The 27,091-nt window shown below is 35.5% G+C and overlaps 1 protein-coding gene across 1 annotated transcript; it reads left to right on the plus strand.

The window, feature by feature from the left end:
• On the plus strand, positions 1–24,317 carry LOC136026002 (probable methyltransferase-like protein 24). The gene is made up of 4 exons (XM_065702146.1): positions 1–267; positions 5,316–5,619; positions 15,457–15,615; positions 24,064–24,317. Exons 1-4 carry the CDS (start codon positions 64–66, stop codon positions 24,300–24,302), a joined length of 906 nt encoding a protein of 301 aa, XP_065558218.1. The 5' UTR covers positions 1–63; the 3' UTR covers positions 24,303–24,317.
• Positions 24,318–27,091: the final 2,774 nt, after the last annotated feature.

The raw sequence follows: 27,091 nt of genomic DNA on the forward strand, positions 1-27,091 counted from the left end.
TCGTCAAACTAGAAGGTTCAGTTCTTTAACGTCTGGAATTGTGGCAGTACATTTGTTTTTACCATGAAGAATCTGAGGATGTCTAATAAGTTTAGTATGAGTGGTATTGAAAGAAATGTTTGGTATATCTTAATTGCACTAGCTTGGGTTGAAATTTTAGTGTTTTTGAGCCCGAATGGCTCAAATTTCGTGGGGAAACCAAAACCCAACACCTGTCAGAATAAAGGGCACTTCAAACCAGAGCCTCATTACAATGCAGAACCATTGGTAAGTCAGAAAGTTAAACTGCTATGTGTATCTTATTAACTTTTATTTTTTAAGACCAGTATGTACCAACTATTCTAATAATTTGTAGCAAAAATTTATTCTTATCTCCCATTGTGAATATTTCTCATTTTCCTATTAATACACATTTTGGTAAATATATCAAAGCTCATATTACTGACTTACCAATAAAGTGAACATACCACTTGATACCTTGTTTATGCTCTTTACGAATATAATAATTGCTTCAATTGCAAATTCAAATTTAAGCACTTTTTGACCTAACCTAACCAAAACTAACCTTATTATAATTAATTTTGGCACTGAGAAAATGTAGTATTATTTTGTCGGGGAACGACCGATAGCTCATACTTTAATTAAATAAAAAAAAAACTAATTTTTTTAGCTGAAAGTAAGGAGCGACATTAAAACTTAAAACGAACAGAAATTACTCCGTATATGAAATGGGTTGTCCCCTCCGCAATCCCTCGCTCTTTACGCTAAAGTTTGACTCTTTGCCACAATTCTACTTTTTAAAACAATTAAAAGCTTTAGCGTAAAGAGCGAGGGATTGCGGAGGGGACAACCCATTTCATATACGGAGTAATTTCTGTTCGTTTTAAGTTTTAATGTCGCTCCTTACTTTCAGCTAAAAAATTAGTTTTTTTATTTAATTTCTGAACGTTTTTGAATTAATGCATGTTTGGTTTTGGCTCTCCGCACATAAATTATTAAAATGAAATTTGTATATTAATTATTTTTTTTTGGCTAAATGGCTTTCTCTTAGTTTTGATCGGACGACTTTGAGAAATAAGGGGTGGAGAAGGAGACCTAGTTACCCTCCAATTTTTCGGTTACTTAAAAAGGCAACTAGAACTTTTAATTTTTAACGAACGTTTTTATTAGTAAAAAATATACGTAACTTAAGAATTAACTTACGTAACAAACTTTCATAACCTTATATTTTTATTATGTATACGAGGGGGTTTGTACCCTCATTAATACCTCGCTCTTTACACTAAATCGTAAGTTTTGTCCCAATTCTTTAAGAATGACCCCTGAATCAGAAAGGCCGTAGAATAAATAGTTGAAATTACTAAAAATACTTTAGCATAAAGAGCAAGGTATTTATCTCCTCCTAAATACCTCGCTCTTTATGCTAAAGTATGACATACGATCAAAACTTTTGGATAGCAATTTTGTTCAAAATAGTTGAAAGGCCCAATAAATATGCCTCTGGGAGTTACGTGACCGCCATAGCCCATGGGGAGACGGCTATAGGTTATGCAATTTTTCTGTTGTTCACATATTATATTTTTTATTTGAAATCCTTTGTAATTTTTCATGGGTGGGGTAATTTTTACAAGGTAGGTATTTCCCGTAGGGCTGAAATTTTCTGTGTGGAATTTTCCAAGAAGGAAGGAGGGGAACTTACTACCAAGATTTGAAAAAAGATCAGACATTGAATAAAAAACAGGTTGTTTGAACCAAAAGTAAGGAGCGGCATTAAAACTTAAAATGAACTGAAATCACTCCATGTCTGTTGAAAAAAAAACGTGTTTTTTTTATTTAATACCACAAACTTACAATGTAAATAAATAAATTTGAAGTGATTCACTAAAATGAGTTCTGTTTTTTTGTAAGATAATAAAATAAAATGAAAATAAAAAACACGACGTAGAGAATCAATATAGCCAGATTTGTTCCCTGATCGAGGTGGTTTTGATTCTGAAATTATAATTAAGTTGCCCTCATCGCCTGAACGAACAAACATCAACGGAAGAAAGTAGAATATTTCACTCTAAGAATCAATATAACCTAATTTTTCTTCGAGGATTTATTGTCCTTCATAAGCTTACCTAGGCCCACCTCTTATGTATAAATTTAAAATCTACTTGTCCCTCTTCTCCACTGCGTTTTCAAAATTCCAGCTCGATCCCTCAAACCATTAATTTCTGTTCCTCTGATATTGCGGATATGGTATTTTGATAACCTAGATTAACCCTAGTGCATTTTTATTTAGAGCTATCTATTTCCGTAAGACAAAATTCAACATCCACTTGACCCCCCTCTACCCACAACTTTCTCTTAAGATTTCATTTTAACACCGTAAGTCGTTCCCGAGACGCCACTTTGACATCCCGGCAACTCATAGTGCCTTTTGCTGTGTCTCGCTTTCTAACCGTTCATAAGATATAGGATAGACTGCAAAGACATTATTTATGTGCGAGGACTCAAAAATGGGCTAACCCATTCCGAAAAAACGCTTCCTTCAAAACTAATTGGACTTTCCCTTGCTTAGCCTTCCTCCTTCCCTTCTCTAACAGTAGATGAAAGTTTCAACTCCGTCCCTCGACTGTTCAAAAGATACTGCAGACATAATATTTTGAGGACCTGAGGACACTCAATATCTTTCGATTCCCCATCGTCATTTTGGTAACCAGGTTGTACATGGCGTGTTTTGACTTATCTCCCTACTTAACCGTGCACAAATTATAAGTCTCAAAAGAGTTTATGGTACGAAAACAGTATTTTTGCCTGGATTGGAAACAAAAGTTTTTTGTTACCTTCCCCTCCCCTAGCAATACATTTGAACTTCCTTAGCTTTCCCTCCTTCATTTGCCCAAAATTGCTTGAAAATTTCAACTCCCTCCCCTATCTCATTGCCAAGGTATTGCAGCCATGGTATTTCTGCGAACCGGATGCGGAAAATATTTCAATTTACTTCTGCTCCCATTCTTAGTTCAATGTTCAAAGCCCACTTGACCTTCACCTCTCCCGTCTCCAATACCCCCTCAATGTTTGAAGTTTCTTAAGACGTTTCTTTGACACTCTAAGTAATTCAAAAAGTCATGTGCACATCCAATTTTTACTCTTAATAATTTGGAAGTGCTTGAATCATCAAACCCCTTTAGCCGTCAATTTGATAGATTATAAATGAGGGTTTGATTCAGCCGACAGAAGAACTTAAACGATGTTCCTAACCTTATACTATATACCAAACAATCACATTTTATTGATTAGTGCTATATGTGAGAACAAAATTGCTTCAGTTATGGTAAAAGAGGAGGCTAGTAGCAAGTTCTGTATCGTATTAGAATTAACCAGGATTACTTTCTATCCCATTTGTTTGGATCATTTTGATAGACTTTGGTCTCGAGGAAGACAAAGGCTATGTATGAGCATAGAATCAAATAACAAGGTAAAACTCTGTTAGACTTGGATTATACAGATCATCTGATCAAAAGATTTTTTCACATGTTGAAGGTTTAGGGGGCAAAAATAGGTTTGGAAACTAAAGTTGAGAAGACAGAGTCACTTAGATGAGGAATAAATGATGGTGAAGAGGCTTTCTGGGTAACGAGAAGATTGATCAAGTGAACATCTTCACTTCTCTAGGCAATATTATTAGTTAAAATGATGGATATAGTGAAGACACAAAAGTGGAATAACCACGGATCAGAGTTTTTTCACAGTTTGAAGAAGCTTGGTATAGCAGGAAGATAAGTTTGCGCGCCAAGATTAGAATATTGGAAGCTATAGTGCTGAGATGGGTCAAGTATGGTTCTGCAACGTTGGTCTTTCAGAAGGTAAAAGAGGACTCGATGGATGTATTCCAAGAGATTTGCCTATAGATAGTTTAGGTTACCCGTTCAACTGACGTATTTTAAACAGTAAGCGTTAGGGAAAAATGGGCTAGGACACATTTTGCGGAGGATGACAAATTGACAGAAGATTGGCCTTTTTGGTCATCCATCTTTGACCAAATGAAACGCAGGTTGTTTCTGAATTAGGTGGTAAAATATCCTAAGAAAGGATTTAAAGGCAACTAGAGCTTTTTGTGAGGATGCAGAGAGGGAATCTTTGGATAGATTGGGATTGAGGAGGAGCGTGCGCAGCTGTATTGGCCTCGGTGCTGCATTGAGCTCTTAGTATTATTTTTAGCAACGGCATGATTTAATTTGTCTGTTAATCTTGGATTTTACTTTTTTTTTCTCTTTTCTCCTGTGTTCCATGTAATTATATAACGTAAAGGTTAGAATATTAATTTCCATGCGTCAGCACGGCTCCAGTTGTTTTCCCTTAACGTAGTGATCCATATTAAAAATTGGTTGATATTTCAACTTTTTGCGATAAATAAACTAATCAGGAAATATTGATTTTTTGACTAAGAATTTAAGCATATTTTTCACGTGGTGACGTGAGAAAACGCTGAACTCCTGCCCATCAAATTGCAATTTTGTATGCGAACTTACGTTTATGTTTTTGTTGTAAAGGGCTAAATTGTACGTGGCTTGTGCTATTAGAAGTCTGGCAGCATAGGAGCTGCTGCTCAGTTCATGTTTAGCTGTTAAGGGGAGTCGTATGTGTGATCTAATCTATTTGGGAAATAGTTTACATGAGTTTGAGTTATTTGATGGTGTAATACGATGTCTTGAGGAGCTGAGGCTTATGCAATAGATTGGTATGAAACTGAGAAAATTTCCACCTTTAGTCAATTGGAATGCACTTGTCTCAAACTGACATGTGAAGTGCTGATAAGGCTCAGACTCAGGGCGGAGCTCACAAATTTTTTAACCGAATTTATAAGACGTAAATTTCGATTATATCATAGGGCTGTATCCGCGATTTTGTTTGAGGGGAGGGGGTTACAAAAATTTACAAAACACAGTCAAAATTTGTTTACATGTTTCGTTTTTATTCCTTTTGTATGAGTCGGACAAAAACTTCAAGGGAGAGGGGTTAAATCAGATACCCCCCTGGACAAGATTCTGTAGCACAACTCACAGTCACATAAAGAAAAATTACAAAATCTGGAACATAAAACATTTTATTTGCAATATGTAACAGTACCATTTATTGCTAACATTGATTCATCCAAGTAGTTGAAAGAGGAGCAGCGTGCATAGCTGTGTTGATCTCAGGCGGCTTGGTGTCGCGGTGAGTTATAAGTAGTAGTTTTTAAATTATTATGGAGGAAGGTCATCTTAGTATATTCTATTATATTTTTTTTGCCTATATCATTTGTAACACAGTTAACGCTTTTGTAGGATATTATGCGGTGGCATCAATGGAACAACTTAGGAGCATGCAAAGACCTCGAGTTTTTTGGTGGTTATATCTGGAAAGGTGCTAAGCCAAATGAAGAAAAAATGGACGGTCATAAAGCAGTTTGTCTTGATAACTCCATAAGACCCATACCTGGTGATTGCTTAGTTTATTCATTTGGAATTAAAGATGATTGGTCATTTGAAACTGCTATGCTACACTACGGATGTGAAGTCCATGGGTTTGATCCGAGTATTGATGAACCTGTACAGACGGGAGGGAAGAAATTCATTTTTCACAAAATTGGTAAGATTCTTCTGTTTAATCATCGGCATGGACGCCACTAGTTTAAGAAATGAACAACAACTTTACAATAAGTTTCACGAAGAAAAAATCGACATGCATAATATGTCACGAACAAAGAATCAACATGCAACAAGTTTCACGAACAAAAACCAATAGGCATTATTTTTCACGATGAAAAAAAAATCAAGATACATTAGGTTTTACAAAGAAAAAAAATCAACATACAAGTTTCACGAACACAAAATCAACACACAACCAGTTTCACGAAGTGAAAATCAACTTACAACTTTCCCGAAGAAAAAAAATCAACATGATTGTTTAGTTAAACTTATTAATAAAAATAAAACTTAAGAAAATGCATGTATATATATATATATATATATTTATATATATATATATATATATATATATATATATATATATATATATATATATATATATGTATCTATAATTTTTGAAAATGCTTTAGGTGTGACGTTTTCGGCAAGTTTGATGCAATGGCAAGTTTTCGCTGTACAAATCAAAATAATGGTCATTTTTAATTCTTAAAGTTATTTGCGGGAGAAAGGTTGAAAAACCCTTAGGCGTAATAATGTAGGCCAGAGAGTGTCATCGGGCTGGTAATTTTGCCACGCTGGCCTCAGTTGCCAGAAGGATCATCGGAAGAAACGCTATTGGAAGTTTTTCATTAAGTGTAAACGATCAATTCTAGTGTAAACGGATATCTTTGTAGGAAAATGCGAGAAAAATACCCTATTTGTAATAATGCTCGCCAGAGGGTGCCTTGTGTTAGCAATTGAGTTTCACAGGCTGGGAATTGTCATGGAACATCCCAATCTAATAATGAAATGGCAAGTTTCCACTATTCAAATTAAAAAGAATGGTCATTATAATTCACAAGGCTACTTTTGTGAGCAAAGGTTGAAAAACCCTTAGATGAGATAATTTGCGCCAGAGTGTGGCATCGGGCTGGTAAATTGTGCCACTCTGGCCTCAATTGCCAAGAATCATCAGAAGAAACGCTATTGGGAAATTTTCATTAAGTTTAAACGATTGATTCCAGTGCAAAAGGAAATTTTTGCATGAAAATGGCCAAAAATGTCTTATGTGTGATAATGCTTGCCAGGGGGTGCCCTGTGTCAGGCAGGCGTTCTAACCATAAAGTGGCAAGTTTTGCAGTCCAAACAAAAGAAATGGTATTTTCAGTTTACAAAGTTATTTCTGTGAGAGAAGTTAGAAAACCCTTAAGTGTGATAGTGGATGTCATCGGGTAGGATCAGCCAGTAAATGTTGTTGGGCTGGTACATTCCACCACGCTTGTTTCAATTACCAGGAATCGTCAGAAGAAACCCTATTGGAGATTTTTCATTAAGTACACTTTCGATATTACACGATCGATTCTAGTTTAAACGGAAATTTTTGCAAAAAATGCCATAAAAATGCCATAAGTGTGATAATGCTTGCCAGAGTATGGCGTGTGTCAGCCATTGTATTTCACAGGCTAGGACTTGCCAGAAAACAATGCCAAGAAAAAATGAAAAAAATATAGAATGAAGTCATTTGTTCTCTGCCTCTTTGAATTTACCACTAATAAATTACCCCTTCCTCCCAATAGATCTAGATTTATTGTTTAAAAGTAATAATTTTAACGCAAATTTGTATTTTTGATGTTGTTGATATAGTTATGACGAATTTTTCAGCGTTTATGTTGGTAATTCTCGACTGAATGACATTCTAGTTGAAAATATCTCCCTCCTACCTGTATAATACGAATTTCATTGTTCTAAGAATAAAGTGTTTTAATAATGCTTGTAAATTTGTTTTTATTAATAAATCTTGTACATACAAAAAAAGCCTCCATTTTTTAGATCTATTGCTCCAGGATAAAACTTTAATATATTTCACAAATGCAATTTAAGCATCTTGTAGCCTATGTACATAGGTATGCTCGTTCAAGACTGCCTCCAATATAAATGTAAAATTATGTGTAGTGAAGAGGATAAGATAGAATTTTGATCACAAATAATCGTGTACCGTGTTCTAGCCATAATGATACTCTTGCTCTTATTTCACCTCTGATAGCACATTCGTGTTCCAATATAGTAAAAGACTATTACAAGAAATTTGTTAAGAACAATCCCCAATATTATCCGATAATACACTCTAAAGTATTGCTTAACGAGCAGGTGCGCGTCAAATTTAACCGATTTCCAGTAATTGATTTTTTCTCCCACATATCAACTATTGCAGACATAGGAAACACGCGATTCATAGATTTCTCGAAAAGTTTCCATTAAAAGTATTCCCCGAATCAAAATATTCGGAAGGCTTTCATGGTCCAGCTTTTTAGCGCACCATTCCGTTGAGGGGAAATATCTTTCGAATAACGTTCAGGGGTAAATATCTTTCCCTAGCGAAACAATATTGAAGAAAATGAAATCTAAAAAAAACCTTGAAAGAAAAACAACGTCATTAAAAGAAAAATGAAACCGTGAAGGAAAAAAAATCTCTTGAAGTATTATGTAACACCCACGTTTATATCGCCATTACGTAACACCCTACAAGTGTGTCGTCCTCAGTTACAAGTGGGGATTCCCCACATGATCCTAAAGAAACAAATCGCGCGAGAATGCTTCATCCTTAACACAGGTAAACATTCCCTATTTCGTAAGAACCAAAAAAATCTTAAGGAAAAACGTGTTAAGAGAAATATCTTAAAATAATTCTTGAAATGTCTTGAAACATCTTCAAAAAAAAAACTCTTGAAGAAAAATTTCTTAAGAAATGTCTTGAAATATCTTGAAAAGCGTCTGGAAGAAAATTGTCTTTAAAACTTCCTGAAACGTCTTGAAACATCTTGGAAAACGTCTTGGAGAAAATTGTCTAAAAAACGTCTTGAAATGTCTTTAAGTGTCTTGAATGAATGTCTTCTAGGAGAAGGAGTAATCATGTGACGTCTCCGTCAAATCAATAAAACTTATTTAGACAGGATTTTTTCAAATGTCAACTTATTTACTGTAGCCTTGCCAAATGGCCGTTTTAAATGAATTTCTAAGTGGTATTCCAAAGCAAATCTACAATTATCTCTTCATAACTCACACCACAATTATTATCTTTTCATACTCCATTGTGTGACATTTCATGTCTAATCATAATGGGCAATAAAATTATTTATTTATTTTTATAATATCTTTGTTTGAGAGTTCATACTGCAAACACCTTTTTGGATATAATCATTAATACAGTAAGACAATTGTTATTCTCTGGCTGGTCATTCAAGGTGTTAGCATCTCGCTAAAGTCAACCGTGCAAAACCTGTTTTTTGCATAAGATTATTGTTGATAGCAAGGAATGATCTAAGGTGATTTTAACTAGATCGTAATTATTGATTTATTTAATGATGGCGGGCGTCAGCAAAAAGGATTTTGAGGACTTTAAAGTTAGCATTAATGCCAAGCTGATGAAACTTGATAAACTTGATATAATTTTGGCAAACCAAAATGAATTGTCACTAAAGTTTGTTAGTTTGAAAGCTGATATTGAAGTCATAAAATCGGATGGAATAGAACGTGGCAATAGGATTCGTGAACTTGAAAGTCAATTGAATGCTCATAAAGCTTCCTGCGAATTACTTTCGAAAGAACTATTGCTAATTGACTTAAAAAGCAGAAAAAACCTCCTCATTCATGGTCTAGGAAACGAAAAGGGTAACCAAACCCTGGAATCTAACGTGAAATCATGGATCAGTGATATTTAGGGAATTTCTAGCCCTATTACAATTGACTATTTGTGTAGACTGGGGTCTAAAACAAGCAATAACATTACCACTAGGCGAGGCTCATCGAAAACTGAGACCTTAAAACCAGTTTTTTCCCCTTAGCAACGACAAAGATGTGCAATTAATTATGCGTAATGTGGGGAAGCTTAAAGGGTCCGGAGCTCGCGTTGTGTCTGATCTTCCTCCCAAACTTAACGATATCAGGAACAACCTCCTTGCTAAGGCTAAAGGTCTGCGCGAAGCTAGAAAATGGGAGTCCTCCAGGATCAAACAAAAGGGAGCGGATCTATGGTTAGAAGTATGTCACATGAGCTCTGATAAGTGGATAAAATACGATGACCAACATGAAGCTTAATAGTTATTATTGAACTCCAGTGAAGATTATAATGATTATTTAAAATGTCTACTATTCCTTTTAAGTGACAATAGTTGAAAGTTCTTCTTTTTTCTTTTTTTTTTTTTTTTTTTGATGGGGTTTTGTCGAGATAAGTGATGATTTTTGCTGTTAGTATGGGTTATATTTTAATTTGTAGGGAGATATGTATGTGTATGTGTATGTATGGGTATATGTATAAATGTGTATGTATATGTATATGTATATATATATATATATATATATATATATATATATATATATATATATATATATATATATATATATATATATATATATATATATATATATTTGTTTCTTTTTTTCTTGTCGTCATCATGGTTTGTTTAAAATTTAAATACGATCTAGCCGTAATAGTCATGGTCCTTTTTTTGTCTTTTGTTGTCTTCTTTTTCTTTTTTTTTCATTATTTTCGAGTTCTCACTGGTTCAGTTGTTTTTGCTACTTTAAGACTCAGACGGTATGCATTTTACGAAAGTTTCTGCTAGTTCGGATCATAATTCTGATTTTGCACATTGGATGATAATTGCATTGGGGATAGACTGAGATACCTTGAGTCTAACCATTCTGATTTCTCCATATTCCAGAGCCATGATAAATTTTCAGGAAATAAGATAAATGACACTGGGCTAATTAACTTTCCAAATTGTAAATATAAATTACCTTCCGAAGTTTCTGATCTTCCCAGTACCGATGTTGTGAGAACAGGATTTTTAAATTGTAGGGGTTTTTTTAGTTCACAGGATGATCTTATTGATGTAGTTCATAAATTATCTTGTCATGTCGTTGGATTCTTTGAGACTTTTCTTACAGACCTGACTCTTCAGGTTGTTTTTCCTGGATATCAATTTATTTTTAAAAACCGATTGACTAGGCACCAAGGTGGTTTAGCAGTAATAGTTAAAGAAGGTATCTCTTTTCGATGCATTGCAAATCTGGAAGGTTCTCATGAGGAAATGCTTTTTGAAGTAATGGTGACTGAAATTAGTCTTGGAAAAAAAGATGTTTTTTTTGCGTAGTATACCGACCGCCTTCTTCTCCAGTCAAATCTTTCCTCTCTAAACTCCATGATTTTTTTGCATCAACCCCATTTTCAAAATAAAGATGTAATCCTTTCCGGAGATTTCAATATTGACCTTCTAGAAACTTCAAAGGAATCTTCTGTTGAGTTATTGTCTTCTCTGCTTCCTACTTGCCTGATACCTACAAGAATTTCACCTAGTTCTGCTTCTCTCATTGATAATATTGTTACATCTTTACCTATTCAAGCAAATTTTGCTGTTTTAAGTGATATATCGGATCATTTCCTGCTGGTTTCAGATTTAGCTTTTACTTATAAAATACCACAGGTAAGTAAGGAACGTCAAGGACGGTTAATAAATAAGATAACATTATAGCACCTGAATGAAAGCCTTGGACTATTGGATTGGCAGGAGGTAATATCCACGGAGGATACAGATATGGCAACCGATAATTTTCTAAGAAATTTCAATTGCTGCCTTGATTCTAGTTGCCCATTTGTTACGATTAAAATTTGCAGGGAAAACTTTCCTATAAGGCCATGGATAACGTCTGGAATTTTGATATCAGTTAAGAAAAAAATCAGTTATTTAAAAAGCAGTTAAAGAATCCAACTGATTATAATATTAAAAATTTTAGAATTTTCAAAAATAAATTAACCACAATGATACGTTTGTCGAAACAATTGTATTATAAAACGTCTTTTGAAGAAGCTCAAAATTCTCCTCGCAAAACGTGGTCTTTAATTAATTATTTTATAAAAAAAAGAAAGTAAGTCTAATTTTCCTGAAGTTATTAGTTTAGAAGATGGTTCGACTACTAATAAATCGGAGAAAGTGGCTGATATTTTAAATACTCATTTTGCTAAAATAGGAGAGAAAATTGTTTCATCAGTAATGAACCAGTTTGATTCACGTAGTAATAAACATTTTTCTTCATACCTTCCATCTCCTCAAAGTAATTCAATTTTTCTCGGGCCTATTTCTCATTCTGAAATGAAACGGTAATATTACCATTAAAGCATATAATTAATCTTTCATTTAAAACTGAAGTTTTCCCATCTGCTTTTAAAGAAGTGCGGATAGTTCCGCTTCACAAAGGTGACTCTCCTGAAAATCCATCAAATTACCCCCCTATTCCTATTTTGTCAGCATTTTCTAAAATACTTGAGAAGGCAATTTATAAGAGGTTTTATGACTTTCTTAAATCGTCTAATTTCTTCACAAATTTCCAGTTTGGTTTCCGGTCTGGACACAACACTGAACATGCTACCATTGCTCTCATCCAATATATTCATGAAGGCTTAGATAGAGGTGAAATTCCAGCAACAATATATTTAGATTTTAAAAAAAGCATTCGATACAATATCCCATTGTATTCTTTTTAGTAAATTGGATAATTGTGGTGTGCGTGGACCGGCGTTGGATCTAGTTAAATCTTATCTTGATAAGAGAAAGCAACGATTAGATGGAGGCAATTTCCTCTCTTCACCTGTACATCAGTCTTCGAAGGTTGCGGTACCTCAGGGATCTGTCCTAGGTCCTCTCCTTTTTTTAATTTATATAAATGATTTTCACCGCGCTTTTACATCCCCGTGTCTCAACACACATTTTGCTGATGATACGGCAGTTTCAATTTCTGAAAAGAATAACGAGGAGTTGGAGACAAAACTGAATACTGCATTTTCGAATGTTCTTGATTGGTGTTCTTCAAATTTTATTGCTTTGAATGTATCAAAAACAAATTTCATAATTTACGGCAGAAAGTCAAATATCTGCCCTCGTATTACCCGAGTTACTTCTTCAAAGTATCTATTATCAATATCTCGGGTGAAAATGACAAAGTACCTTGGACTTGTGATTGACGAAAGCTTATCTTTTAAAACACACATTCAAAATCTACGATTAAAGATTTCAAGGTATGTTGGTTTAATGCGAAGGTTAAAGCTTTGTTTGCCCTACTCTGCTTTACGAAGTATTTATTTTGCTCTGATTCAGACTAATATTAATTATTGTTCTCTAGCATATTTATCTACATTTAAAAGCCATATTAAACCAATACAGATTCTACAAAATAAAACCCTAAGAATCCTTAAACTTTTTATTCCATCACCTATTGAACTTCCAAATAAGTCTTCTACTTCATCTTTATATACTTATCTAGATATACTTCCAGTCTCTCAACAATTTGTTTTTGGAGCAATTCTTTTCAAAATCAATTATGACATTAAGAAATTACCGCCATATTACCTCCATCAAAGTTTGTTCTCCCAATCACAAGATTTACATAATTATAACACTCGACAAAAAAGGATATCTACATTGACAAGTATAATACTGAGAGATCTAATTTCACTCCGTTTGTGTCAATAGCTCGGTGCTGGGATGCTCACAAGGCTCTTATTGATAAATTTTCCTCTATCCATTTAATAAAAAGGAAACTTAAATTTCATTTAGTTCAGGATTATTTTTAATTAATTAAGTATCTTTTTAGTAAGGCAAAGTTTTTGTATTGTTCGTTGCTCTGGGTGATTATGGGCCTCTCAGCTATCTTCCAGTATTATTTTATATTTAATAATATTACATTCTCAATTTCTTCAACAGTATTGAATGATCCTGAGCTAGCTGCTACTTTCATATTATTGTTGTGTTATTGTAGCTTTGCCGTCATGTTTATCTTTGTATTGTAGTGTGTTATTATTTTATTCTTTGTCTAGGCCTAGTTTTTCGAGCTTGTCTCCCCATGGGCCTATATTATGTATATATATATATATATATATATATATATATATATATATATATATATATATATATATATATATATATATATGCATGTATGTGCGATTAATAAATAAATGAACTTGAACTTGAAATGAACTTGTGTTTTAATTGTAATATCCGTGGGTAAACTAGTAACGCTTACATGGGGTTTGTTCTTCATGGATTCATCTTTAATTTCTTTGCTGGTAATCTCTGCTAGTGCCCATTTTATTTTACTTGCGATTTCGCTGTTTATTACCATATTTTTTTACATTGGTAACAGTTTCGGTACCTAGAAAGGATATATTGGATGACATTAGTAGATGGGTATGCTTCTCTTCTTTTTACCTTTCGTTGAATGGTAATAGTAGGAGGAGGGTGATAAGATTTATCTAGTCGTAACATGTTACCATTAGCAGTATCAAGAAGTTGGCCTTCATCATTAATTAAAAGTTCTATGTTTGCGCTCTCTTTCAACACTAACTTCTCTGGTGATGTTACTCTCTCATATCAACCTCTATAGCAATTTAATTTTCTCGTTACTCCAAAGAAATTTGACTCCATACTGTCATGACAATGCACGCATATATATTCAATAGTGTGATCCTTAGGACTCGTTTCATAATTTAAATATTTCTCTATGTCGGTATTCAATGCTACTACAACACTATTGTGTACACACATCTACTTGGAATATTTCATCTTCACTTACTTTTAAATAGGGTGTAGATGTTTACCCTTTGGATGCACAAATAATACTGAAGCAAACCGTAAGATCCATCAAGCCACGCAAGATTACGTCACACCCATAAAATTAACACGTCACGCAATTCTTATTATCTAACAAACATCTGCACCTTGAAGAAAGTTAATAACAACTGCGTTTTGAGGGAAGCGCCGTCAAACTTCTTCTTGATCTTATATCATTAAGGAAGAAAGGAGTAGTGGTTATGGACCTGTTTTAAAATAATGATAGAATACTACTATAATATTCGTTCACTACAAAACGGACCAGACAAAGGGCTGGTATAGGCAGAAAAAACTTTTCTCGGCCATTTCTCATAGGAAAATGGTCAAAGGATTTTGGGAGAGGGCTCTTTCTATTAGAAATTCAAATTTTTATGTTTTTTTAAGGGTAAAAAATTAATTTGAGGGCCATTAGCCTCCCTCTCGTGTTGTTTTCTGCTACCGGGCTCCCTCCTAAATCTCATGACATTAACTACTACTATTTGAGATAGTCATTTTGTTCCGAAACATTGAAGGGTCTAACGCGTGTACCTCTCTCTAACATTCAAAGCCATGGGAGTTAGGAAGAGGAAATTATGGCCTCGAATTTTAACTGGAGGAGGGGACAGAGAAGGATAAACATATTTTGTGCGACCAGAATCTGTTTGCAGTGAAGTAGTAATGCAAATCGAAAGACACCATATTTACTTAAATTAATAAAAAAATATCTCCATTACTTCAAGAATAGCTTAGTAGAGGAAATTGAAACTTTCAGAAATCACTGCGGAGCCAGTGGGCCTTATATTTCGACTTGGCAAAGGGGCAGGGGTAAATCTAAGGACTCAATAAGTATCCAGGCTCTCAACCTAGCACATCTGCACTACATAGACAAGCCAAGTTTTTCTTGAAGACCAGAAATCAAAGAGCGGGGTGTGGACAAAAATGAATTCGTTTAGTATGGACTAAAATTGTTTTCAGTGACTAAAGAACTGCCCGAAACTACAACATTACTTTCGGGTGGTAGAACTGACAAAAATGAAAAAGAAGAAGATAAAATGTTAATGTGATCGAATCGAAATAGGAAAATTCCAGCGAAAAAAAATCTTCTTCTAAAATGCACGGCGGTCCTTACAATTTGTAATTTGGTTCCATTTTTTTAGGTCTTCAAGGAAAAGATGAGGTTAATGGTAATGGCTGGCAGCTTATGAGTTTCAAATCCATTGTAGAACTTCTAGGGCATGAAAATCGTATAATTGACGTTGTCAAAATGGACATTGAAGAATCTGAATATGAAGCTATACCAAATATGATTATTACAGGTAAGATAAATCTAATATTAAGCAGAGAGACTATGGCATCAAAAACTAACAAAAGAACAATTTTGATACGCGGAAACAAAACAGACACACATATTACATACTATAATACACATAAGCAAATTTGATAAATTAAACACGAAATATTATTTTTCAAATCAATTCCAGCGCATCCAAATTTTCGTTATAGCAATATTACGTAACTAACGTACGCTTAGTTACGTAATGCTTAGTTACGTATGCGTAGTTACGTAACTAACGTAACTAACACTCGGTCTATGTCCCCTTCCCAGAATAAACATTGACTACTTAAATTAGATTTAATCGCATTTTTCATAGGAAAATAGTAAATCAGTCTTTTCCACACCTCTAGAGATTTGATGTAAATATAATTAAATCAATCTGATGAGAAAAAAAGGATCCTTATTTGTGATCTGCTTGTCCAACTGAAGCGGTATTAGAGCGTTCAATTTAGTGGACAGAGATGGTCTCTTAGCTAATTGAGTAATGCTAGGGTGAACTTCTGGCAGCGTGCAATAATTAAGCTTTATCTCACGTACCTGAGTATGTCATGTTTATCCAGCTATTTGAATAAGCTTCAATCAGCAGTTTAATAGGGTAAAAGATTTTTACAGTAAAACATATATTTTAATGCGAGAAAATAAGACTATGGAATAGCGGGGGAACAGGGTTTTACTCGTTAATTTCATATAGAGAATTATAGTAGGTCTTATTTGAGTATAATTTCAAACCCCTCGTTTTTGGTGGCAGGGGGGAGGGAGTATCCTTAACACACATAGAGGCTTACCTATACCTACATAAAAGCATAGATCCATCCTTAAAAAAAAAATTTGGTGTGTCACTGTTCATCTTGAAAGCTACAATAATCCTCTGACACCGGGGTTTTTCTCCCCGTAAGCAAAGGAAATACCGGGTCGCTATATGAGTAAATAAGTCTTGTATAATGGTTTGTCTTTGTTCTTAAAAAATCAATACAGGACCGCGTAACGCTTCGTCTTTGTTCTCGGAAAGGACGGAAAATTCCTTTGTCTGTTAACAACAACGAAAAGAAAGGGTTCCATGTGTAAAACAGAAAAAAACCTCTGTAAACGTTGGAACAAAGATCAATCTGAACGATGTACCTACTTGAGGGGCCTGAGGCTTTTCCCCTACATCCTTAGGTTTTTTCAGCAACTGACCACCAAAGAAAAACCTATGGATCTTAACGTGATGTATGCGTCTGCATTTTGATTGGCGGGCCCCTAGAGTTTTTCTTGGCCCTCTTTTGTTTTTAAAGTGATTAACATAGCAAACAAAGAAATAACACTCCCTTTTAGGTAACAAACACCTACATCTTGAAGAAAACACTCCCTATTAAATGAAAAATATCTGCATCTCGAAGAAAAATAATAACACATGTTTTTTTAAGTCACTTTAAAAAAAAGTGTTGCGATCAGGATTCCAAGGGGATGGGACCCGGTCAGAGTGCCCTTGGCGATACCACTGGCACCTTTTCACACTGAACTTCATAGAAATCCCACTTTGAATTAGTTTTTGTTTTAGTTTTGTTATGGAGGACAAATGAGGGCTCTGAGAACGGGGACTGACAGACTCCTCGTACTGAAGGAGTCAAGATCTGTTTTGTCAAAAAAATGACATTGAAAAGGTTTCTGGAATTAAATTGGAACGACTTAAAAAGTTAAACTCAGCTTAAGAGGGGAAGAATAGTGAGATGGTGTTGATCACTTAAACAGTTCTTAATCGTGACTGCTCCGACAGGAATGACGTTTCAGGTCTATAAGAAAATTGATCCTTTCAGGAAGTGAGGGCAGAGAGGGAATTTGTACGGGGAAGTAGGTAATAAGAGGGGAAAATGGCTAGTTGAGTCAGAGAAGGTCGATTAACATATTAAGAGGTTGGGTATAATGCACCAATTGGAATGCTTATGTCAAAGGGAGAAAGTGAGCAGACGCAAGCTAAAAGGTTTGCATCCAAACCTTTAAGAAAAGTCTGCCATTTTTTTCATCCATTAAAATATACTCTAAAAAAAAGCCAATTGAACTGGTTCACGACACCGGCAAGTAATCCATATCGCTCCTCTTCATTCAGATTGCAATCATTAATGCTCTTTAACAACATAGCGAAGCCAGAATAACACAAAAATCATATAAACTCTTTGGAAAATCCAAGAAAATCAGAGACAGCTTTACCTATAGTAAATACCATAAGACTTCAATGTTTTATTATTTATTTATTTATTTCCCAGAGGCACTTCATATGACAAGAATGGTTGCATAAACTTCGAAGTGGGCTCATTTGATTGGAAAGAAATGAAAAGTTCCAGTGCCCTTTTTAAGAGTCAAAGTGATAAGAGGGCAACTAGCCCCTCCCACACCCTTTTCCCCCCAAATGCATCAGATAAAGAACTTTGAGATGGTCATTATGATAAAAATAGTTCAAAGATCAGATAAGAAAACTCTATTGTCGACAAAACCTCCAAGTGCCCTGGGGCAGGCGTTGTAAGTTATACCTTGGGGCATATATAGTTCTTATGGAAGAAATGCTCGTATAAACTTCAGAGAGGGCTCATTTGATTGTAAATTGAAAGGCCTGGATAACTTTTTAAGAGTCTAAAGTGATCGGAGGACATCTAGCCCCTCCCCCACGCCCTTTATTCCCCAAATGCATCAAAGTAAAATCTTGAGATAACTATTTTGTTAAAAATAGTTCAAAGGTTAGGTAAAAAAAAAAAAACTCCGATGTCGAGACAATACTCTAGGGCCCGAGGACAATCGTTGTAAGTTATGCCCTAGGGGCATATAGGGTTCTTTTGTATGGGATGCTCGTATAAACTTCAGAGAAGGTTTTTCTAGTTCATGCCCTAGGGGCATATAGGGTTCTTTTGTATGGGATGCTCGTATAAACTTCAGAGAAGGTTTTTCTAGTTCACTTTTCAAGGATCGAAAGTGATTGGACGGTTGCCCTATCTCCCATTTGTTTTTTCCCCCAATTGCATCAGATCAAATTTTGAACTAGCCATTTTGCTAGAAATAGCTAAAAAGTCAGATGAAAAAAAGGCAGGCGTTATAGTTATGACCTGGGGGTATATATGGTTCTTATGGAAGGGTACTCGTAGAAACTTCAGAGAGGGCTCATTTGGTTAGAAAATGATTCACTTTTTAAGAGTCAAAAGTAATAGGAGGGCAGCTATCCCCCCACCCTTTTCCCCCAGATGTATCAGAGAAAAATTTTGAAATAGCCAGCGTGTTATGATTAAAAGGTCAGGTAACAAAATTCTGTTGTCGTCACTGCCCCCTAGGGTCCGGGGCAGGCGTTGTCAGTTATGTCTTGCTTCTAGTTCACTTTTTAAGAGTCAAAAGTGATAGGAGAGTTGCTAGTCTGCCAAATACCCTTTTTTCTCCAAATGTGTCAGCTAAAAATTTTTAGATAGCCATTTCTTAAAAAATAGTTCCAACATCAAATAATTAAACTCTGTTGTCGACACAACCCCCCAGGTCCCGGGGACAGGCGTGGTAAGCTATGCCCTAGGAGTATATATGGTTCTTATGGAAGGGAAATTTCAGAAACTTCAGAGAGGGCTCATTTGATTAGAAATTGAAAGATCTAAACACTTTTTAAGAGTCAAAAGTGAAGGGGGGGCAGCTAGATACCCCCCCCTCATGCTCTTTTTCCCCCAAATGCGTCAGAGGAAATTATGAAATAGCCTTTTTGTGCTCGTAGAAACTTCGAGAGGGCTCATTTGATTAGAAATTTAAAGTTCGAGTTCACCTTTTAAGAGCCAAAAGTGATTGCAGGACAGCTAGCCCACCCCCATCCTTTTTCCCAAAATGGACCAGAGAAAAATTTTGAGACAGAATTTTTGTTAACAAGTAGTTCAAAGGTCAGATAAAAAAAACTTCAGTGTCAAAACAACCCCCCAGGTAGCGGGGGCAGGCGTTATAAGTTATGCCACGGGGCATATATTGTTCTTATCGAAGGGACACTCGCATTAACTTTAGAGAGGGCTCATTTGATTGGAAATTGAAAGTTCTAGTTCACTTTTTAAAATCAACGATGATCGGAGGGCAGCTAGCCCCTATCCTCCTTCTTGGTCTTTTTTCTCAGAGAAAAATTTGAGATAGAAATTTGGTTAAAAGTAGTTCAAAGGTCAGGTAAAAAAAACTCCAGTGTTGAAACAACCCCCAAGGATCCTGGGGCAGGTGTTGTAAGCTATGACCAGTGGACATATATGGTTCTTATGGAAGGGACGCTCGTGTAAACTTCAGAGTTGGCTCATTTGATTGGAAATTGAAAGTTCTAGTTCACTTTTTTAAGAGTCAAAAGTGATCGGAGAGCAGCTAGTCCTCCGCTTCCTTTTTCCTCAAATGCATCAGATAAAAATTTCGAGTTATAGTTCATTTTTTAAGATTCAAAAGCGTCGGAGGGCAGCTGGCAGCCCATCCTTTTTCTCCAATTCATTAGAGAAAAAATTTGAGATAGCCACTTTGTTGAAAATAGTTCAAAGGTCAGATAAAAAAAAACTATGATGTCGGCACAACCACCCAGGGCCCAGGGTCAGGCGTTTTAAGCCCTGGGGCATATATGGTTCTTATGGAGGGACGCTCGTATAAACTTAAGAGAAGATTCATTTGAAATTGAAAGTTCTAGTTCACTTTTTAAGAGTCAAAAGTGATCGGAAGGCAGCTAGACCCCCCTTCTCCTCACGCTCTTTTCCCCCAAATCCTTCAGAGAAAATTTTAGATAGTCATTTTGTTAACAATAGTTAAACACTAACACCCCTCACGCCCTTTTTCCCAAAACCCATCCTAAAAAAATTTTGAGATGGCTATTTTTTTTTCAATAGAAACGTCAGATAACAAAACTCCGGTGTCGACACAACTCCCAGGACCCAGAGGAAGATTGTACGTTATGCCCTGGGAGTATATGGTCAGATATGGAAAAAATTTTCAATTGGAAATAATAATTTCTAATGCCTTTTTTAAGAGTCAGACGTGATTGGCGGGTATCGAGCCGTCCCCCTTTCCATGATTTATTTCCCAGTAGAGTCAGTAAGTAGTTAAGAGGTGAATTAATTAAAATAAACATTTCTCGGGGGGGGGGGGGTTCGACAATACCACCCACTGTCCCCTGGGCAAGGGCTGTAAATTATTCAAGCTGTCCAATGTTCATACGGGGTAGCCTAATCACATAGACTTTTGAAAAGGCTCATCTGATTTGAATTGAAAGTTTGATCTCCACTTTTAAGAGTCAAGAGTAGTCTGATGGTAGCCCACCCCCACTCTTATTTTTTTAAGTACTTTCGATAAAAATTTTGAGTTAGCTATTTTGTTCTAAATCTTCCACATGTCAAATAGCTATGGCTACGGGTTTAACCCCCCCAACCCTGGGGGAGGGTTGTTATTTATACTAGCAGCCCATTGTTAAATTATACAGCTTCTATGGAAGGTGTGGCCGTATAACTTTGAAGGAAGTTCGTTCGATGCGATATTAAAATTTATTATGTCCTTTTTAAGAATCGAAAATGATCAAAAAATAACAAGCCTTTGCCTTTCCCTTGTGCCTTTTCCCTCCAAATGCATTTGATAAAATTTTGAAATATTCCCCAAGGAAAGGATTGTAACCTATGTAAGTTGTCCATTATTAGAAAATAAGTTTTTTACGGAAGTTTCCGTCGTATTAACTTTGGAGGGGGCTCACTTGATCAGATAAAGAAACTTTGAGTGCTTTTTAAGAGCCAAAAGTAATCAATGGGCAATTAGTCCACGCCCCACAATCCTAAAGGGCACCCGGTCAAAATTTTGAGATGAGCCATTTCGTTCAAAATACTTCAAAAGCCAAACAAACATCCGGGTTCGACCCCCTCCCTGGGAAAATGACCCTGAGCTACGGAACTTGTTTATTGTTACTTCGAACTTTTGTTTACCTTGATACCTTGTTTACTTATATGTCTTCTTTACTTTGATACTTTGGTACTTTGATGCTAGTTTTGATACTTTTATGAAGGTTGATAGGGCATTTTATAAAAACTTGAAACTTTTGCAATTGAAACGAATAAATATTAATAAAAAAAAACTTTCTAAAAAGGAGTTTTTTAAAGAAAAATATAGACTATATTAAACTTAAGATCAGCAGATACAAATACCTGTTCTATTCAAACTAGAAACGTTAATTACCATTTAAGAATAAATGAAACCCAAAACGAAAAGAAATTAAACAAACAATCATAGCAAACAAACATACAATAGGTAATAATATAAATGAATAAATAAATCATAAAACGAGTGAAACGTAAACTGAATTTGCAAGTCAAGCTTGAAACGAACAAAAATTACTACAGACAAGAGTTTTGGTTTTGCCTCGTTTCCTCACTGTAAAAGTCTTAAACCTACTGCGTCATTGGCGCTTTACTGAAAACTAAATGTGTCTCGAACAGTCTTGGAAAGTACAAATAAATCAAACTTAATATCTGATTTATAACGATATGAATTGTTGAAAGATAATCAGTTAAAGATTTTATATCGCTGTAATTTTTTATTTTCAATTTCAATACTGTAACAACTGGAAAAGAAAATATTTGTAAAATAGTTCATTTTCAGTGAAGCGTCAACGACCGAATAGGCTTTAAACTTTTACATTTAGGGAAGGGGGCAGTATCCAAAATCTTTTTTGTAGTGAAACTTTATTTTTCTTGAACAGTCTTGTAAAGAACTAATAAAATTAAACTCAATATTTTAGATATAATGATATTAATTGCTGAAAGATCATCACTTTAAAATCAATTCTACTCTAATTTTTGTGTTTATTTTCAATGTTATAATACGTACAAAAGAAAATATTTGTAATATAATTCGTTCATTTTACTTTTATGTCGTTTGCTGGTGTGCATAAAAAGCGTTTAGTTACTGTATACCAGGAAAATGTAGGTTTTTGCACTAGTACAGTAGTTGCAAATTGTAAAGAGTTAAAATTACGGTTATTAATAAAGCTAGTATCAGTATCTAGTTAAGCTAGTATCTAGTAAAGCTAGCATCTAGGAAAGATATTTAAAGTAAAATCTTCTTAAACAGTAATATTGAGAAAGCATCGCTTAGTGTTCACAGCAAGAAATATTCTGGCACTACGAGAAAGAATGAACGACAGAAAAAGTTTATTTGAGCCCTACGGCCATACACAACATGATTTAATGATACAATACTGCACAGCACACACACTCAATATAAAACAATACTTATTTTCATTCACTCGGGCTCGACAAGGCCTCTCCCGCCTTTTCCATGTATCGTGCCATTTTGTATATGGTTCCAGGCTTCGAAGACCTCAGGATATCAGAAAGTAGCACCAACCAATGGTCCCCCCAAATTTCATCCCTAAGACTTTCAAGCTCCTGGCACTCCATGAGGAAATGGGCTAATTTATTACGAGAGGCTTCAGAAAATCTATCTTTAAATCTACTTACCACGGACGTGTGAACAGCTTTCAAAACATATACACCGTAGCAGGTCGATGTATTTACATAACGCAATCGAATGACAGCAATTCCCTAGTGTGGCCGAGGATGTCTTATCGGCCTATACGGTAGCTTGTCCGGCAACTAATAATTATATCCGGGAATTAATATCCGGCTTATCGGCCAAAAAAAACTATAACTTATATCTGACTTATCCAGCATCAAATTATAACTTATATCTGGCTTATCTGGCAACAAACACTTATCCGGCAACTTGTTTACAGAAACGCTATGGATAAGTGGGGGAATAATAAAACTAGTCGCGTGCAATCCACTGTAAACATAAGTTATTTACAAATCCCTTAAGGTGCGCCGCAATTCATAATTTACTGTCCCTTCCTGGTCTTTGCACATAGTTTCATAATTTTTTATTTTCAAAGAGGCTGATTTTTTTCTTTACAAATGACATCATTTATCCTCGGTTGTTTTACATTATGTGAAGTTAGCAGGCGTAACTAATGAAATGTAATGACTAATCCACACCGTTTCAAGCAATAGTTCTCCTGACCTCTGACCTCTTTTACGACCCACAAAATGCTAAGGGTAAGTAATCACGCTTGTCGTAAAAGTGATCTTGGGATGCTCGAACGTACTATCCGTGATCCAAGATAGCTATCTCAAATGACCTTCTAGTAGCAGAAAACTGCTGGAGGAACAGACCACTCTTAAATCAAATCTTCTAGTTATTTTTACAGTTAGATGCGACAAATTTAAAAAAAAAACCTGTCATATCTAAGAATTTTTCCAATAAAAAATGTTTTTTAGAAGTGGGTGGACCGAAAGGATCAGCTTGGCTAACGAAGAATTCAAATAAGGACTCTTTATTTACTGAAGCCAGGATAGTCCATACAGAATGCTTGTCATAACGACTGATGTCAAATAAATCAAAACTTATAATAAACTATGACGTCTTTTCTTTCTAGGTGTCACGGGACAAATCAAACAGATAGCTCTTGAAACTCACAACTGGTCCATGGATGAAGCAGACCGAGAAAGATACCATTACAAGTATCAGCAACTTTGGAAATTGGAAAAACACGGATTCGTTAGGTTTTCATCCCAGCCAGGAGTGTATACAAACAGAATAAATAACATAGCGAATATGAGTGATTTCTATGCTTATGAGTTGGCTTGGTATAATCCCAAATTTTACATAGAATAAATTTGCTTTAGCTAAGCCTTCAGTTTGTTTTTTGAACTGTAAATATACGCGTTATTTTTTTTATCTTGAATAACGGAGTGCTCGTTATTCAACAACAGAGGTAAGCACTGATCATGCAAGCAATGTCGGCTTTGCTGTATATTAACATTTGAAGCTAGATGGAATCTGCATTACTGATATTCATGATCTGGCAAACGAACGGAGGAATGCAAATAATCCAAGCCAGTAATAAAATAATTATGTTTCTTGTTTTCATTTTTGTCCCAACTTCGAATAATTACCCTCATGGCTTTTAAAGATATGTGAATTTGTGATTTTTCTTCATTTTGTAGATTAACAATGTCATGAATGAATGGCATTTTTTTCAAACATTACAATATCATAACTGAAACACCATCAGTAATGCTAATCCATTGAAGTAAATCGATTATGAGGATTGAAAGCATGATCAGTTTTGAGATAGTCTGTATTATTATTACGCACGATACCTTTCACTAGATGTTCTTACAAGTAAACTTCACTCTCTGTCCGCAGCAGAAATATAGATAATAAAAAGTAGAGAAAAGTCCTGTGCTCTACGTTCAAGATTTTTGAAACACATTGACCTAAGCCACTTTTCATGACTCCGCCCATACGCATGCACACTGACAAATGTTTAGCGTATCGCGACAAACTACTGAACCTATTGCTCTGACGGCTTAGGAACCTTCCCGAACTAGCACGCTTTGATGTTGCATCATTTTTGAGAAACTTTTTGCTACTATTCGTTGTATATATTTTTACTGCGCTTTCCATCGGATGTTCGCAACTGGCGCTTTGTCACCTGAGCTTGTTGGTCTAACTGCAGTGATCAAGGCTTTTGGCATTTTGATCATAGTAGCGTTTCTATATTCCACTTTTTTTATTCCTAGTGGACATGAATTCCTCGCATAGGTAGATTTTTGCTCAATGGTGCAGAGCACTAAGGATCTTAAATTTCTACCCATTAGCAGCTAGGGCGGGGAAGTTCGACCATCTACTGATGTGTTGCGTTACTCAAGGAGAGTTAGCTCGAGGTCAGTTTTCAATTTCTTTGTTTTCATGACTATGGCCTTAGGAATACCAACTGTTTTCTCAGTGACTGAGGACTCAGAATGGTCCTAGCTAAATATATTGTTTCGCATTTTCCACTGTCTCATACAATTCTTGAACGTTCCTGAAACGAACTGTGGGCCGTTATCAGATGTAATAATCAAGGGTATCTTGAATCTAGAGAAGTGAGATTTCAGCTTCTGGATTATGAGGTTTGTGTAAATATTTTTTCCCTACTCGTCAACTTCAAAAATCCACTATGATCATGTAGTATCTTCCGGATATGTAAAACAGATTAATGGCAACATACTCCCATGGGTATCTGGGAATATTGTGATGAAGCAAGGGTTCTCTTCTATTTCCTTACTTAACTCTGGCAAGAAAATGGATGATCTGTCTCTGATTTTTGTCTTCTCGATACTAAGGTGTAAAGCATGGATGGTTTTCAATACAGCGATGTGCATGCTGCATGGTATGACAAGAAGGTCATCTTTCAGGATGATGTCATCAACAACTCTGACATTACTTTTTACTTACCAGAATCGAGCTACAGTTGACAGAACTATTGACCGTTTTCAGGCCAACCTTCTTCTACCATTTTCCACAGATCCCTCAGCTCTGGATCTTTGAGCATTTCTTACTTCAACTCAGACAGTTTTTCTCGACTGGTTGGTAGTACTTTCAAACCGGAATGTGCATAGTATTCAATTTATCTGTGAAGCAATGGTTCCTCGGTTTCTAAGTGGAGCCGGGAGAGGGTATCTTGGATCGTCATTTCAGTGCCTATTCGATATGTTACAAAATGTAACAGCATTCTTTGTAGTCTCGGTGACGAGATTGGGCCATTAAGGATTGTGTCAAAGGGCTTAAGGTCACTTATAACCTGGAAGTGAGTCCGAAAACAATGGCATCCAGCGACTTTTTAATTTACGAGTGTCTCTGCTCTGTTTTATTTAGCGATTTCGATGCGATTGAAACAATTTTATTCTCTTGAAGCAGGATAGCGCAAAATCTTGATATGGAAGCATTAACTTTTTTTCATAGGAACGAAGAGCAAAATTGGTGTTAAGATCGATGCTATGATTTTTGTGAGTGTGGCTTCGTGTTCATTCCTTCAGGTTAATTGTTTCTGTATCACCCATATAGAGTTGAAATTGTAATTAGTTCTCAAGATTCGTCATCAAGAGATAAGCTCCAGTATCCTGTCCGGGCATCTAGCTTGGAGAAGGGCTCAGCACCAGCATACCTTTTGCACAGCTTCCTAAAAAATTGGCATTGGTTGGTGGGGTCCCTTTATGGCTTTGCTGAGATTGTGAGGATCTTTACACGCTCTCAAGGTTCCATCTGTTTTCCCAACAACCACAGTTGATTTCACCCAATCAGTTGGATGGGTCACCTTCTTGATGACTCCTAGGTTCTCATACAATCTAATAGTTACTTTCATTTGGACTAAAAACTTAAGAGAATTCATCTCATGCGCCGAATGGATGGCTGTACCCTTTTCTTAAGGGTTATTTGATGTTTACCTTCCAGTATATGCTGCAAAAAGGAAAACTCATAGATTTATCTTGTTAAGTTCTCTAGATGCAATTTTTAAAGATCAATTGACTTTAATTGACATCTGACTCGGTATAAAAAGTAAAAAAATGTATTTAAAAAGTATATAAAAAGGTTATTAAAGTATAAAAAATGAATATCCCGTTCTGTAAAAAAAAAGC

The sequence above is a fragment of the Artemia franciscana genome, chromosome 4 (assembly GCF_032884065.1).
Source record: "Artemia franciscana chromosome 4, ASM3288406v1, whole genome shotgun sequence".
NCBI classification, from domain to species: Eukaryota; Metazoa; Arthropoda; class Branchiopoda; order Anostraca; family Artemiidae; genus Artemia; species Artemia franciscana.

What these genes read in the sequence shown, in the direction of transcription:
- LOC136026002 (XM_065702146.1), top strand. Translation starts at nt 64, where the DNA reads ATGAAGAATCTGAGGATGTCTAATAAGTTTAGTATGAGTGGTATTGAA. An exon ending in ATTACAATGCAGAACCATTG is followed by an intron (nt 268 to 5,315) that starts GTAAGTCAGAAA and finishes ACGCTTTTGTAG; the next exon opens with GATATTATGCGGTGGCATCA. An exon ending in ATTCATTTTTCACAAAATTG is followed by an intron (nt 5,620 to 15,456) that starts GTAAGATTCTTC and finishes CCATTTTTTTAG; the next exon opens with GTCTTCAAGGAAAAGATGAG.